The sequence below is a fragment of the Myotis brandtii genome, unplaced genomic scaffold (genome assembly GCF_000412655.1).
Source record: "Myotis brandtii unplaced genomic scaffold, ASM41265v1 scaffold18, whole genome shotgun sequence".
NCBI classification, from domain to species: Eukaryota; Metazoa; Chordata; class Mammalia; order Chiroptera; family Vespertilionidae; genus Myotis; species Myotis brandtii.
Window position 1 is genome coordinate 12,934,513 of NW_005356674.1, and position 16,637 is coordinate 12,951,149.

General features: G+C 44.3%; 1 protein-coding gene across 1 annotated transcript in view; it reads left to right on the plus strand.

Moving 5' to 3' along the window:
• The window catches only part of LOC102242341 (ubiquitin-conjugating enzyme E2 E2), a 240,825-nt gene extending 237,045 nt beyond the window's left edge, over positions 1-3,780 (plus strand). The window contains exon 5 of the mRNA XM_005863644.2: positions 2,959-3,780. Coding sequence (XP_005863706.1) covers positions 2,959-3,056 — 98 coding nt within the window. The 3' untranslated portion in view covers positions 3,057-3,780. The remainder of the gene's footprint in view (positions 1-2,958) is intronic.
• Positions 3,781-16,637: the final 12,857 nt, after the last annotated feature.

The window sequence follows — 16,637 nt, forward strand, 5'->3', positions numbered from 1 at the left end:
AACACAGTCATATCAATTGATGCAGAAAAAGCATTTGACAAAATCCAACACCCATTGTTGATAAAAACTCTCAGCAAGGTGGGAATAGAAGGATCATACCTCAACATAATAAAAGCCATATATGACAAACCCACAGCCAACATCATACTCAATGGACAAAAACTAACACCATTTCCCCTAAAAACAGGAACAAGACAGGGATGCCCACTCTCACCACTCCTGTTCAACATAGTACTGGAAGTATTAGCCATTGCAATTAGACAAGAAGAAGAAATAAAAGGCATCCAAATTGGAAAAGAGGAAGTAAAACTGTCCTTATTTGCAGACGACATGATATTATACATACAAAACCCTAGAGACTCCATCAAAAAACTACTAGACTTAATACATGAATTTGGCAAAGTAGCAGGATACAAAATTAATGCCAAGAAATCTGAGGCATTTCTATACACCAATAGTGAACTTTCAGAAAGAGAGATTATAAAAACAATCCCATTTACCATCGCACCAAAAAAATTAAGCTACCTAGGAATAAACTTAACTAAAGAGGTAAAAGACCTCTACTCAGAAAACTACAGGACGTTGAAAAAAGAGATAGAGGAAGACATAAAGAGATGGAAGAACATACCATGTTCTTGGATTGGTAGAATCAACATCATTAAAATGTCCATACTACCCAAAGCAATCTATAAATTCAACGCACTTCCCATTAAAATACCAACGGCATATTTCACAGACCTAGAACGAACTCTCCAAAAATTCATCTGGAACAAAAAACGACCCCGAATAGCTGCAGCGATCCTGAGAAAGAACAAAGTAGGTGGGATCTCAATACCAGATATCAAGCTGTATTACAAAGCCACTGTTCTCAAAACTGCCTGGTACTGGCACAAGAACAGACATATAGATCAATGGAATAGAATAGAGAGCCCAGAAATCAGCCCCAACCAATACGCTCAATTAATATTTGACAAAGGAGGCAAGAACATACAATGGAGCCAAGATAGTCTCTTCAATAAATGGTGTTGGGAAAATTGGACAGATACATGCAAGAAAATGAAACTAGACCACCAACTTACACCATACACAAGAATAAACTCAAAATGGATAAAGGACTTAAATGTACGACAGGAAACCATAAAAATTCTAGAAGAATCCAAAGGCAACAAAATCTCAGACATATGCCAAAGCAATTTCTTCACTGATACAGCTCCTAGGGCAGTTGAAACTAAAGAGAAAATGAACAAATGGGACTACATCAAAATAAAAAGCTTCTGCACAGCAAAAGAAACCATCAACAAAACAACAAGAAAACCCACTGCGTGGGAAAACATATTTGCCAACGTCATATCTGATAAGGGCCTAATCTCCAAAATTTATAGGGAACTCATACAACTTAACAAAAAGAAGATAAACAATCCAATCAAAAAATGGGCAAAGGATCTAAATAGACACCTTTCAAAAGAGGACATTCAGAAAGCCAAGAGACATATGAAAACATGCTCAAAGTCACTAATCATCCGAGAGATGCAAATCAAAACAACAATGAGGTACCATCTCACACCTGTCAGAATGGCTATCATCAACAAATCAACAAACGACAAGTGCTGGAGAGGATGTGGAGAAAAAGGAACACTTGTGCACTGCTGGTGGGAATGCAGACTGGTGCAGCCACTATGGAAGACAGTATGGAGTTTCCTCAAAAAACTGGAAATGGAACTCCCATTTGACCCTGTGATCCCACTTCTAGGAATATATCCCAAGAAACCAGAAACACCAATCAGAAAGGATATGTGCACCCATATGTTCATAGCAGCACAATTCACCATAGCTAAGATCTGGAAACAGCCTAAGTGCCCATCAGTAGATGAATGGATTAGAAAACTGTGGTACATCTACACGATGGAATACTATGCTGCTGTAAAAAAGAAGGAACTCTTACCATTTGCAACAGCATGGATGGAACTGGAGAGCATTATGCTAAGTGAAATAAGCCAGTCAATGAAGGAAAAATACCACATGATCTCACTCATTCATGGATAATAAAGACCATTACAAACTTTTGAACAATAATAGATACAGAGGCAGAGCTGCCTCAAACTGATTGTCAAACTGCAGTGGGAAGGCCAGAGATATATAATACTCTTTGTAATACTTTAAGCAATAAAACAATTAAAAATATATAAAATAAAATAAAAGAATCCTGTAGTTTAGGGCCCTGCTCCACCCCTTGCTCTGCCCTGGGCAAGTGACTTACCCTCCTTGTGCTTCCACCCCTCCTGTGTCAGCTCCCTCGGGGTTTTATAGAGTTAATACGCTACAGTGTTAGGACGGGGTCAAGCAGTGAGTGTTAGCTAGTATTAACATCTATCAGTATTTTTGTAGTAAAGAGCTGTGTGGATTTTGGTATTCCCGTATTTGGAGGAAGAAGTAGACTATACACACACACACACACACACACATTGGGCCTCACTGGCTCCTTCAGTGCAGGTGGCCAGGGGCATAAGTGCTGCCACCGCCAGGGTTGGAACCTCAGGGAAAGAAGCTGCCAAGGTATCCAAACCTCCCAAGAGTGATCTCACCAAGGTCCCTGGAGTTTCCTCTTCACAGCCCACCTGTGTTTTCTCAGTGAAATGTCCACTTGAAATCAAGAGGAAGAGGAGGGTGAGAACCGCGTGGTAGGGACAGGGAGAGAATTAGACTTGTACAGAAATGTGATAAGAGGTATCGGTGAAAGCACAGGTAGGTGATTCTTGGAGCGGCCGGTGTGCATTGTGGTCTGTCAGTGGCAGGTCATTTGCAGGTCACTGTTCCAGGCGAGAGCAGCAGCTGCTCAGCTCCTCCCTGCTGACCCCCACCACACCCCCACCTCCTACCCCAGACACTCCTCCTCTTCCCCGACTTAGAAAGTGGAAGAGGTGCTGCTACTTACTGACCCTGCCTCTGCTTCCTTTCCAGCTGACCCTCTGGTAGGCAGCATTGCCACGCAGTACATGACCAACAGAGCGGAGCACGACCGGATGGCCAGACAGTGGACCAAGCGGTATGCCACATAGGGCCTGCGCTGCCGCCCGCCGGACCTGTGCAAGCACATTCACCAAGTGCATCAATAGCCCCACCCACCCCTCCGGACCTCGGTTCTTATTTTCTTATTTTTATTAAACTTTGAACCATGTCATCCTTCCCCCTTCTCCCTCTTTCCTCTTCCTGCTTTTCCTTTGCTTTTCCTCCCTCCACCCCATCTCCTTCCTCCGGTTGTGTTCCCTTTTTAATTTCTGTTAACTTGAAAGGTTTCGGTTCTTTTTCCCACCTCCTCGAGGATGGGAACTTTGTTTTCAGTGCAAACAATGTTGGATCTGTAATAGTAAGAGCTTTCTTACAAAGCTTTGTATTACTGTGTGGTTTTGTTTTTCGTTGTTGTTCGTTTTATTTTGATTTTCGGGAAAACACGAATTCAGAATTATATCTCGTTTCTACTTAAATGTAGTGCTTAGGGTTAATTTTTTGTACTGAAGTCTTTATTGGTGGGTGCATGCTACTGGGAACAAGTTTTTGTACAAAAGCTTCAATCAGAATCACTGTGCATTACTGAGACTCTGTTTATCACTAGCCTTCTGTCCCCCACGCAGAAGACTATTGGATTGAACAAAATAATAAGTATTTTGATTTACTTAAAGTGCTTGTAAATTTCTTAGGGACCTGCCACTTTGGACTGTGGATCAGTTGATGTACACTTGTATTATTAAAGCACTCAATAAATCACTGTGGCTGATAAACGCTCTCGTGGTAGCCTGGCATCTGCTTTGTCTCCTGGTGACCCGCGCAGCCCCACACGCAGCCAGGCTTATCTAATTCAATTACAGGTTCAAGTGTACTTTTCATCTCACACCCCTAATATTTCTTTGTAATTGAGTCGCTCAGCATGTGGAATTTCTCCAGCTGTCAATAGCCTGATGATTTTATGGTTGTTTCCGATCACTATCGCTTTACATATTGGCTGGGCATTACTTTCTCATGGACATCCTTTCTGTTAAAACCTTCTTTACCCAAGAATTAAAATATGTGACTCCAAAAATAGCTTTCTAGTGAGAGCTGATCATTGTGTTTTACCACTTTTGAACTTATTTATCTCTCTTTTTTCTCCTAAGATTCTTACAGTGATTGCCCTTGCATTTTGGTTCTTTTTTTCTCTCCGTAATTCTAGTGAAAGAAGTAAACTCAACTATATCAGTCACGGTCAGCACATTCAATGATCAGAGTATGTATGGCTTTGACCTTCAGGCTATTTTAGGCATGCAGCTATAGGAGGCAGAGGAAACGTGTGTGGTGCGGTTTGACACTCAGCGTTCTTTGTGTTACAAGCCTGGCGGAAACTCCTGCTTCTACTAATTACAGTGACAAGCCCACCTACAGCTTGGTCTTACATCAGGAGCATCTTTACTGCTAAATAGTAAGATTACAAATTAAGTCATTCACCCTAAATAGTTCCAATTTAGATTTTAATATCTTTACCTGAAGTACTTTAAAAACTGATTCAAAACATGCAGTTTTTCTTCCTTTTTAGTGGTAAAAAGAAATCCTAAAGAAAATATTTTAATATTGAAAATGTTACTTTTAGCCGAAACCGGTTTGGCTCAGTGGATAGAGCGTCGGCCTGCGGACTGAAGGGTCCCGGGTTCGATTCCGGTCGGGGGCATGTACCTGGGTTGCGGGCACATCCCCACTGGGAGATGTGCGGGAGGCAGCTGATCGATGTTTCTCTCCCATCGATGTTTCTAACTATCTATCTCTCTCCCTTCCTCTCTGTGAAATATCAATAAAATATATTTAAAAAAAAAAAAAGAAAATGTTACTTTTAAACCAGAGTATGTAGAGATAACTTTTTCTTTTTAACAAAATTATTACCAATAATTTCATTTGAAACATTTTCCAAATGTTATGACCAAATACTATTTAACTTTTCAAACCAATTATTGCTAATTACAGTATTTTGTAGCTTCGTTACATAAAATGTTGGCAGATCATTGACTAAGGCAGGACCACTGGCCATTGAGAAAGTAGTTTGAAATGATATTTTTAGATCCTAAATCGTTCAGTCCTGGCCAGTGTGGCTCAGTTGATTGAGTATTGTCCCAGGCACCAAGTGGTCTCAGGTTCAGTTCCCAGTCAGGGCCCTTGCCCGGGTTGTGGGCTCCATTGCAGTAGGGGGCGTGCAGGAGGCAGCTGATTGATGTAATCTCTCTCTCCATCTCCTTTCCTCTCTAAAATGAATAAAAACGTATTTTTAAAAATTAAATAATTCAGAAAGTTGCAGGCTTAATTTATCATAAAACAACAAATAAATAGAACATTCTTCATGTGTTTTTCTACAGGAAACCATAGAAGATAGCAAATGCAGAAGTAGTCCATCTTTTCTTATTCCAGCATTAGAGAGGAGACCTAGAAGGTCATCCTGGATTAATGGTTTGGGAATTAGGAAGAAAGGAAGTACTTATTCAAAATGTACTGTATATCTGGCCATAAGTTACTTAATAAAACCTTAGCCTAGCCCTTTAGCTATAGGTGGCTGCCATAATCGAAACATTTGTATATTCCCCCAAAATTCATGTTGAAATCCTAATCTCCAAGGTGATGGTGTTAGGAGGTGGGGCTTTGGGAATGTGATTAGTCCATGAGGGCAGAGCCCTTATGATTGGGATCGGTGCTCTTAGAAAAGGGATCCCAGAGGGCTCCCTACCCCTTCCACCACATGAGGATGCGGTGAGAAGTTGGCAGTCTGCAACCAGGAAGAAGGCCTTTACCAGAACACAACCATGCCGCATGGATCTTGGACTTGAGCCTCCAGAACTGTGAGAAATAAATTGCTGCTGTTTGTAAGCCACCTCGTCTGTGGTATTTTGTTACAGTTGCTTGTGAAGACAGTGGCCCTCAGTCATGCACAGCTAACAAGTACCAAAGTGAGATTCCCAGCCACGCACAGGACCCCAGAGCCCTTGCCATCAGCTGCAAGACCATATACACCTTCCTTCTAACTACGAGGTGACACTGTGAAAATACCCCGGCCTAGTTCAGTCTCAGAGTCTGCACTTTAAGTCGCATCAGACCTGGAATCTCCTGGAGTTGACGCCTGCAAAGGGGCTCAAGGCAGCTTGGCCTCTGAAGACCTCCATAGTCGCCATGCATTTCCTCACGCCCGCGCTCCCCCTGGGCAGCGGACTGGTTCCCCGAGCCTGAAGCATTCCTTCTCCATCAGGCACCTTTCGCGCTCATCCCACCATGCGCACTGATAACGTGGGTTAGGGTGACCAACTTGTCCCTGTTTGCTGGGACTTTCCCCGTGTGAAAACAGCAAGTCCCATGTCCCAGGAAGCCCCTCAGACTGGGACAAACCAGGACTATAGGACATGTGAGCTTTCTTACTAAAACTGAATTTCCATGGAAGGTCTCAGGCATCGCACTGGCCCAGTTTGGCCCATAGGAATGTTTTACCTAAACAGTGTCTCACTTGCTGTACGGTTGTCCTTTTAAAAGAGATGAGTCTACAGCTGGAAGAATTCCATCACTCTCCGTGGCTTTCACAGCCAGCCAGCCTCAACCCCTTTTCTGGTTCTGCAGGCATGTGAGCTATTTAATCACTGCATCCTTTCTTACATCTTCAAACATGATTTATGGTATGTATGCCTTTCTGTGAATGAGTAGCCTCAAGCACAGTATGCTTTTGGACAGGATAATTTAAATGGGAAATTCCTGAAGTTTAAATATCTCTTATGTGTGGGACCCACAGAGAAAACTGGAGGAGATGATGCAACCACTTTTCTCTTTCACCTGTTGATATATCCACATAGAGTGGGGGACCAACCCCAACTGCTGGAATCCCCGGTGTTCTGGTTATGACAAAACCTTACCCAATGACCTTGGCATCTTTTGGAGTTGATGTGACCCCAAATGCCACTCTCATGTCATCATCCCCTCCTCCCATGTAGTATTGCCCTCTCATCCATCTTTAAAAAAAAAAAAAATTAGATGGGAGGTCAGAGTTCAGGATGACAATCACAGTCTGATTTCTAGGAAATGTAGACCTCCTGAGAAGTTCTGTCCAGCTATGCAACAGAAAAGTTTCAGATGATTTACAACTGGTGCCACTGAGCACATCGAGAAACACCAGCAAGATTCTTCTACTCTGTCTGTGGCGCAAGAACAGTACAGAGGGGTAGAGAGGTCATACTCGCCTGGTAGAGCCTGCCTCTGCTGAGGCCGCCTGGAAGTAAGGCGCTAGCATTCCTCATTGTCTATCAGTCTCCAGCGTGGAGCTCCTGACAAACTAATGAAGGTGGCCACCACCAGGGGCTTTGGCAGGCTTAGTCTCCATCCTTAAGACCAGGGGTGAGGGACCTTTTTTCTGCCAAGGGCCCTTTTAATATTTAGAACATCATTCAAGGGCCATACAAAATTATCAACTTAAAAATGAGCCTGCCCTAGCTGGTTTGGCTCAGTGGATAGAGCTCAGCCTGCGGACTGAAGGATCCTGGGTTCAATTCAGGTCGAGGACACATGCCCAGGTTGTGGGCTCAATCCCCAGTAGGGGGCATGCAAGAGGCAGCCAATCAATGATTCCTTCTCATCACTGATGTTTGTATCTACCTCTCCCTTCTCCATTCCTCTCTGAAATCAATAAAACTTTTTTTTAATGAGCCTGCTATATTTGTTCAAACATTTAATTAACTCACCCTAATGCCTTGGCAGGGCCAGACCAAATGATATGATAAAGCAGGCTGGACATTCCCCACCCCTGCTTTAGACCAACTGTTAGTTGGCTTAATGTTCACCACCAGACGACTTCCAAGGTCTATGATTTAAAAATCAAAGCAGTTTGTGGACACTTATTCAAAACCTATGATGAGAAATTCCAGAAGCTGTTGTTAATCCCCAAGAGACCCCATTCACTTAAAGAAATAATGAAGAAATTATTTTTAAATTCAAGCGTGACTGTGCATTTTTATTTAAATGTAAAACATCTGTCCATATTAAAGCATCCCCAAGTTCTCATGTGTTCTTAGTGGTGTGTAATAAAATACCAGGATGTCCTTGTCATTCCAGATTTGGGCTGTTGGATTTTGGAAGAATGGAAATCATTCATATTTTGGGGGATTTTTTTTGGGGGGGGGGAGATTTTACAATAGTTGAATAAGAAAAAAATGGGTTTATATAAGAAATGGTTTTTAACAAAAAAATAAAATTTCTATAAAATGAGTATATATTAAAAATAGGTCTGCATAATAATGCTACTTTCCTGGGTATTGCAAAATAATACAAAGACTATACATATTAAATTCCCAAAATGTTTGTAAGCAATTTGTTTTATGAATTAAGAGATCAAAGAGTAAGTTGCTGGGTCTGCAGAGTCAAGGGAAATAAAAAATGTGCACTAGTTAAGAAGAGAACTTTTGTCAGAATGGTATTCTAATTTATGTTTATAGCAAGAGATTGAGAGTGTTACCTCCATTTGGGGAAGATGAATAGGGAACTATAATTCCTTCTGAGGTAGAGTCTATAAATTATCCCTAATATCCCTTCTCCCTTTCTTCCATCTATAAATAGAACTATTGGAGTTTTAGCTGGGCATGTCGCCACTTAGCTGGAAACTAAATTCTCCAGTCTCTCTGTGGTAGGTTGATTACAAAATAATGGTCCCAATTCTCAATCCTTCCAGTACCACATCCTTTGCAGCTTCTTCCATGAAAAGGTGGAGTCCTTTTTTCCCCACTCCTTGAATCAGGGCTGGCCTTATGACTTGCTTTGGCCAGTAGACTGTGGTGGAAGTGATCATGTGCCAGTTTCAAGCTGGGCCTCTGGAGGACTCGTGCACTTCCCAGCTCTCTTGGCACCCTTCCATGCCTTGAGAATAAACCTAAACTAGCTGTGCGGAAATGAGCGACCTTGTGGAGAAGAACCGAGACTATCCTAGACAAGCCCGCCACCCAGTGTCCCTGAGATGGCCCAGCCAAGATCAGCAGATGCACAGCTGATGGGAGATGCATGCATCAACTCCACCAAATCCAGATAGACCTGATCCTTACATTGGTAAGCAATAATAAGGGGATTGATGGGAGCCACTAAGTTTTGCAGTGCTTTGTTACACAGCAATAACTAATACCATTCCTTACAGCTAGGCAGAGCCATGGACCTAAATTCTAGCAAAGAAAGTGAACAAAAATGATGGAAGCAAACTCCAGACCTTATTCCATAAGAGGAAGCTGCTCCCCTCCGTTCCCTCTTTATACATAGTTTCATGGTCTGGAATGTAGGCATGGTACCTCTGAGCCAGCTGTGACCATGTGGACAAGGGCCACACCCAAGAGAAGATGGAGCCATAGCAACACAGGAAAAGGCCAGTCTGAACCTGTTGCGATTGAAGTGCCTTGGGTACATCCAAGCAGAAATGTCTAGCCCCTGGATATACGAGACTCACATTCAGGAAAGCTCAGTATCCAGGATTGCAGCTATTTAGTTGTAGCCATGAAGTTGGGAATCTTTAGAACATGGAGAAGAATGTAATTACAGGGAGAGTGTGTGAGTGTGAAACGAGGAGAAAGATGGCCAGAACTAAGGCTTGGGGATGGCTTAACACCTGTCCTGCCCCAGATGGCCAGAGGTGACATATTACCACATTTATTTAAAAACTGATGGATGAAATATTCTGAGGAATTAAGGGAAGATGGAGCAGCTGGAATTACTGTTGGACCATAAGCAGAAGCAAGAACAAAGCAGAACTCAAACGAGGGAAACCTCTTCAAGGAAAGTGGTTTTGAAGGTACACCTCCTCCTGCTGCTGACATTCAGGAACTGAAGCAGCTGCCTTGGCCTGGGAGACGCTGTAGCTACAAGATAGTAGGGGCCCAGGTCCCTGACACCATAGAGCACAGAGGCACTGGACGTCCCACTCAAACTTTCATGTGAAGGGAAGTCTATTTTTATCTTCATTAAGCCACTGCCACGTTGAGGTTTCTGACACTTGCCACTGACCAGAGCCTAACACAGCTATGCACAAATGAGCTCATGGCGAAGGCTGCCTGTGTGTGTCAGGAGGCGGCCAATCCACGATTCTCTCTCATCATTGATGTTTCTATCTCTCTTTCTCTCTCCCTTCCTCTCTGAAATCAAAAAAATATTTTTTTTAAAAAGTAAAATGATAGACACATACTTTTTTTTTTTTTAAAGATGTATTTTTGTTGATTTCAGAGAGGAAGGGAGAGGGAGGGAGAGAATTATGGATTGGCCAGCTCCTGCATGCCCCCTAGTGGGGCTCGAGCCCGTGACCTGGGCAGGCATGAGCCCTTGACCGGAATCGAGCTCTCCCTGCTCGCCTTGCCTTTTCAATGACAGCACCCACCCCATATCCACCCCCTTACTGTCATGGATGCTTTTCATGATCCCTGAGAGGAAGAAAATATCCCCTGTTGCTGAACCCTGGCTTTTCACACTGCAGATGACCCTCTTGGACAGATGCAGGAACTCTCTCACTCCCAGTCCAAGAGAGGGTGTTTTGACCCACCCTTGATCTCTTTCTTGGTTTGTTTTCTTTCAATGGTGGTAAACACAGACCTCCTTTGAACCTTTGATAAGCCTACAGTTTACATTCACACTCCTTTAGCTTGATTTTTAATACAACTCCCGGGGTCGGGATCACGACTTTAGAGTCACGGTTGGTTCGCCCAATGAGAGGACTCCGCGGGGGGGTGGGTGTGGGGTGGTGGGGGGGGGGGGGGGTACCAGGGGGCTCACACAAGATTTCTGTTTTACCACTAACGTTTTATTTATTTTTTTTACAGAGATGCAAAGCCAATAACTATGACAAATGTTAACACATATTGGGTAGTTAAAGATATGGGATGTTATATCATCATCTGTACTTTTCTATATGTATTTTTCCAATATAAAAGAAATTTAACAAACAGTGTTAAGCCAGCCTGACATAAGCGGGGCTGAGCGTTTAGTTTCTGTGTGAAATATTTTGGTAAGCTGACATTTTTATATTGACTGTGTTACAGGTGCCCTGAGAAGAGGAAGGGAAGAATCACCAATGTGCTGGCTCCGTGCCAGGTTCCTTACAGAGCTATCCAGTCCCTGGGATAGACCTTGTAGACGAGGCATAGTCACCCCATCCCCCTTACTCTCCCCTTTCCGGTGAGGAAACAGACACAGAAAGGTTAAGTAACTTGCCCACAGTTGCCCAGCTAAGAAGTGACCTTGTCAGGATTCAGACCCTTGGGATTTCGAACCCTTCCTCCTGCACCTTCCTGCCACTCCTGTGAGAGATTGACTTGGGTGATGATCATCTGAGCAAACAGGCGCGCTCGGGCTGGCGCACACATTCCACAGTGCTGGCCACGTTGTGTTTACTGAACAAACCCCCAGGCAGTGTACTCAGGGGCGGCTCAAGGCGGGGGCTCTCAAGATGTGGTAGCATTTCTTATCTGGAGACTTTTTTTTTAATCTTGGCCTTCCAACTGGGGATGAAATCCTTTTAGAAGTACATGTGTAAAAGGTTTGAGACTCTAGGAAGCTGTGAAAATTGCCTGTGGGCAACAAAGGTAGATTTTCCTGTGGCAGAACATTTAGGGCTTATTTTCCTTTGTTTACTCATTTTCATTTTATGTTCAGTGAATGAGAAGGGTAATCTACTGAGACAAGACTCTGGGTTATCGTCATTATTATCACCACAATGACTACCCCTCTAAATATTAAAGCACAGGACATGGAAAACACTATATAAGTGGTGTGTGTGTGTGTGTGTGTGTGTGTGTGTGTGTGTGAGCTCATTTAACTCTTTCTATAATCCCCTAAGATGCGTATTATCCTCATACAGATGTGGACACTGAGACCCAGAGATTTTAATAGGCCTCAACGCACGTAACTGCTAAGTGGCAGAGCTGGCTGAGTCTCAGACCCACACGCTCAGAAGCACAGTATTGTACCGCCTCACAGTCCGAGGAACTTGATGCAGGTAATCGCAAATATACCAATTGATGAAATGGGAAATTACTGGGTTTGTACAACCAGAGCCCTTGAACCTGTGTTAAATGGACCGCAGGTAACGCAAAATAGTGCAGGCAGCTCCACTGGGTGTAATAGCCCCGCAAAAGGAGAACAAGGAGAGCAAAGCAGGAGGAGATGAGATGACCCTTACAGTGTGAAGGAAGCAACGCAAGTCAGTCACAAGCCAGCTTTGCAAATCAGAAGTCTAAACCCTCCTGGCCTTTTCTTCTCTTCCCTGACAGTAGATTTCTGCCCTTTTCTTTCATTCTCCCCCCCGCCTCCCCAATCAACACAGGAAGATTCCTAGTCATTTTATAGCTGAATTCAGTAGAAAAATAATGTTTGTTCACTTCACAGCCAATTTGGGCAGAATGTCTCTATTCCATAAAGTAACGCATTGATACATTCATGGTTCAGAATTGCAGGCATATTCCTTGCCTACGGTTGTGTTTCAGGCTGGATAAAATTAAAATATCACTTTCCTTTTTCTTTCCTGTGGATTCACTTGAATTGCCCTCATTAGGCCGAATTTGTACTCTTGGGAGAAATGCCAGGCTTCAGAATAAAGGCCTTGTAAATCTAACCTCATAAAATTATAGTAGCCCAAAACAAGACAAGAGGTGAATGTGAACTTTAAAGGGACTCTGCCCCTTTCTCTCTCTCTCTCTCTCTCTCTCTCTCTCTCTCTCTCTCTCACACACACACACACACACACACACACACTCTGCTCTTCTCCTCCCCCCCTCCCCCCACACACAATCTGGCTTCCTTTTTGCCACTTTACTGAATCCACCACTCAAATATCACTAATCACCAAGCCAATAGCATGTTCTAGAAGCTTGTCCTCAGGCCTCCCCAGCACTCATGCTGTAATCCTCTTCCCTAAACTTTTCTCCCTGGGCTCAGGTTTAAATCCCACAGGTCCCCAGAACAGCCTTTCACACCCCCTGAATGCATCTCATCCCTGACTTTCTGTCCTTCTCACCTCTCTCTCTCTCTCTTTGATGATCTCATCTTACAGTTTCTGATCACTTCTAAATCACTCACCCAGCTTCTCACAAATGGCAGCTCTGAATGTCCAACTTCCCACCACAGATGGTTGCCTGGAAGCCCCACGGGCACAGCAAACTCTGCATTTCTTCAACTTGAACTCATCACTCAATAGGCATTCATTGCAGCCCTCGACCACGCACAGTTGCAGGAGAACCACAGAGACATAGGCAAAGCTCATCTTATAAGGAACCAAATCGGCCTGATACCATTTGTTGCCCAAACAGAAGTCGTCATGGGACTGACCTGCCATAGTTCCCCAGGCCATGGGAAGCTGCCAAGAGGGGCCTAGGCAGCTGACAGAACCTCCCTCACCCCGTCTGCCCGTCTACAAACTGGAAATAACAGCATCGCCTTATGGGTTATATTTCAAAGTGCCTGTCGGATAGTGGTGCTGAATAAATGTTATTCTCCACCTTCTTCCCTTCCCAGATTATCATCCCGCCAAAAGGTACCCATCACCTGAGCCAGCCAAAGTCTCCTTAGAGCCAGTGGTAGTGGCTGAAGCTGCCGGCCTTGTTCCTATGCTACCTTCTAAACCAGAAATATTAAAGGGTTGAAATGTAATTAAAAGAGGAAGAGAAAAGAAAGAGAATGTGAATTGAATAAGGGGCAGGGGAGAGACACTGGATCAGTGGAGATTGAGGGGGTTTTCCCACAATTATTCATTCTGGTGAATGTCTCAGATATTTTATCGGTGCTTAGGTTTAAGCTGCCACTCCCTCTTCACGTCTCTGGAAGGACACGCAGGAAGCAGCCATGGAGGTTGCCTGTAGGGAGGGGCTGGGGGTAATGTAAGTTAGAGGTAGGAAGACAACTTTTTATCTCATACCTTAGCATTGCGTGAATTTTAACCACATGCAACTACTCTATTTTCAAAAAATAAAAAGCTACCCACAAATCAACACTGAATTCTCTTCAGTAAACAGTTTGAGGGCAATTAAGAGAACTATCTTCACCCAAAACATACCGTTCTCTGTTAATAACAATAAACCAAAATTAGCTCATAGGGATGCATGATGGCCAAGAGTCTGAAGACGCCTGGTGTGTCCTCAGCACCCACAGGAAGGAGGCCAGTTGAGTGCAAACCTCTAGCCCTGGGCGCTGGGGACTCCAGAGTGTGAGGGGTTCACTAAACTGAAGTGGGACTGGGAAGGAAGTCAGGGGCTCCGCTGCCAGCCTTGGCCCTGGTACTGACTTGCCTTTACCGCCCTGCACCTCATTCTTCTCTTCTGTAGAATGTGATTTGTAAGGTCGCTCAGATCCTCTGATCTCGGATACCGTGTGGGCACAGCGTAAACAGACCTCCCACACCCAGGCCCTAGACCACAGCCCAGCTCTGCTCCCAGCCTATCAGAGAGCCTAACCCTCCTGCCAGAGCGCCTCCTGGGCTTCCAGTGTTCTTCCTAGCAATGCCTCCCAGCCCCCAGCCAGAGTAGGTGTCTGTCTCCAGAGGGCGTTCCAGCCAGAGGGCATAGGAAAATGATTTGGGACAGTACACCGGCATTTTCGTAGTTACGTATTCTGCATTTTATGTATTCTGTTTACCATTAACTTCCTTATGCCATCTGATACGGGGTTCACACAAGGGAGGAGTCGCTGCAGGCTGGAGGGTCAAGGGGGCTGCCTAGGCCTTGAGACTTGGAAGGAATGGAAAAAGAGCCTGTTTCACATCAAGAGTCTACTATGAACAAAGCTGTAAAGCTGGGTGTCGCCAGGCTTGAGCTGGAACCCCAAGAATCTCAGGTGAGCATGATGGGGAAGTAACCAGATTGGGCAGAAGCCTGGGTGCCAGCGGGAGAGTTCTATTCACAGCAGATTTGGAGGCGGTTAGACTGTAGGCAACAACACCTGCAGGCAGCAGAACCCGCTGGGAAACCACCAAGGACCTTCAGGCAAGGGCTGGCAGGACCTGAACTCAGCAGCACCGAGAGAGGCGGGACCGACAGAATAGAGGGGCCCGGCATCTGAGCATGAGGGCACAGGCTGGAGGTAGTCACGGGGAAACTGAATGGTGACCACACGACACGGATGAGTGCCCTTAAAATTACTCAGGGAAGAAGAGGAACATAGTGCTTTCCCATCAGTCACTGTGGGCATTAGCCATTTCATGTTCACAAACCCTATGAGCTGAGTAGTTTTCATAACTGGCTTACAGTTGGGTGAATTCTGTGAGCCCCCCAATAGGTGAGAAAACTGAGGCTAAGGAAGGTTAATGAAGTTGTACAACTGGAATCAAACCAGGGCCTTCTAACCCCAAAGCCTATAAAGTTTACTTAAGACATTATTTAGCCCAGCCAGTCTGGGCACATGCTCGGGTTGCGGCTCGATCCCCAGTGGCAGGGGCGGGCAGGCTCGATCCCTAGTGTGGGGAGTGTAAGAGGCAGCCAATCAATGATTCTCTCTTATGGATGTTTCTGTCTCTCCCTCTCTCTTCCTCTCTGAAATCAATTAAAATATATTTTTTTAAAAGACATTAATAGCAATGTAATGTGAGGGACTTTTAAATTCTTTTTTTGTTTATTTCAAACCTTTTAAACATACAAGAAAATGCACAATGCATAGAGTTTGATGCATTTTGGCAATTGCATACATCTGTGTCACCATCACCCAAAACAAGACAGAACATCTCATTCTCCCAGAAAATTCCTTTACGCTTCTTTCCTGTCACTTCCCTTCCCCAGCCCCCAGGGGACACATTCTGATTTCTATCTCCGTGATTGGTTTGCCTGTCCGAGATTCCATGTGAAGGCGGTATGCGTTCCATGGTATCTGGCTTCTTTCACTTGGCATGTTTGGGGATTCATCCATGTTATTGCATGTATCAATATTCAATGCACATTTAACTCTGGCCCCCTGAGAAGCAGGTACATAATATGTTGGCCATACTTTTTAACAGTGTCTGTAGGCTGTTCTCTGGTGACTTTCTGAGACCTTCATTCAGTCCATGTGAAGCGTCCACTTGCCTGAGAGGAAATTAGTATCGGCTACAGAAGAAAAGCCAAGAGAAAGACTAAGGTAATAAGAGATGGTCCTCACGTAATGACTGTTGAATTAACTTTTCAATATAATGGCTCTTACACCCCATTTTGGACAATGGCTTATTTTTTCCATTACAATAACCTTTATGCAAATCACACTAAGTAAATATGTTAAGAGCAGTGGTACTTTGACATCCAGGCAGTTTGGAAAAGCCCCTCAACAATTTAGTCAACACCACAGCGCCTTGTCGAAGGCTATCATATGAAACACATTTGAACTGTGCCTTGTGTTTGCATGAACAGGGGGCCCCGTAACTAGCCCAGAAGTGGGAGGGAAAGGTGAGAGAGGGAAGAAACCAAGACGTGACAATCTGGGCCTTGGCCGCATAGAACAGAGCCAGGCAAGGCCAGAATTGGGGGGCGGGGGGAGGCATGGGTTGGAGGATTGGAGGATGGGGTGTTGCTAAAAATTAAAAGCAGCTTAGGAGAGCTCTGTGCCGCTACAGTTGGGTGAATTCTGTGAGCCCCCCAAGTGCAGGGAGAGGTTTGGAGCTGGGCAACTATCCATCG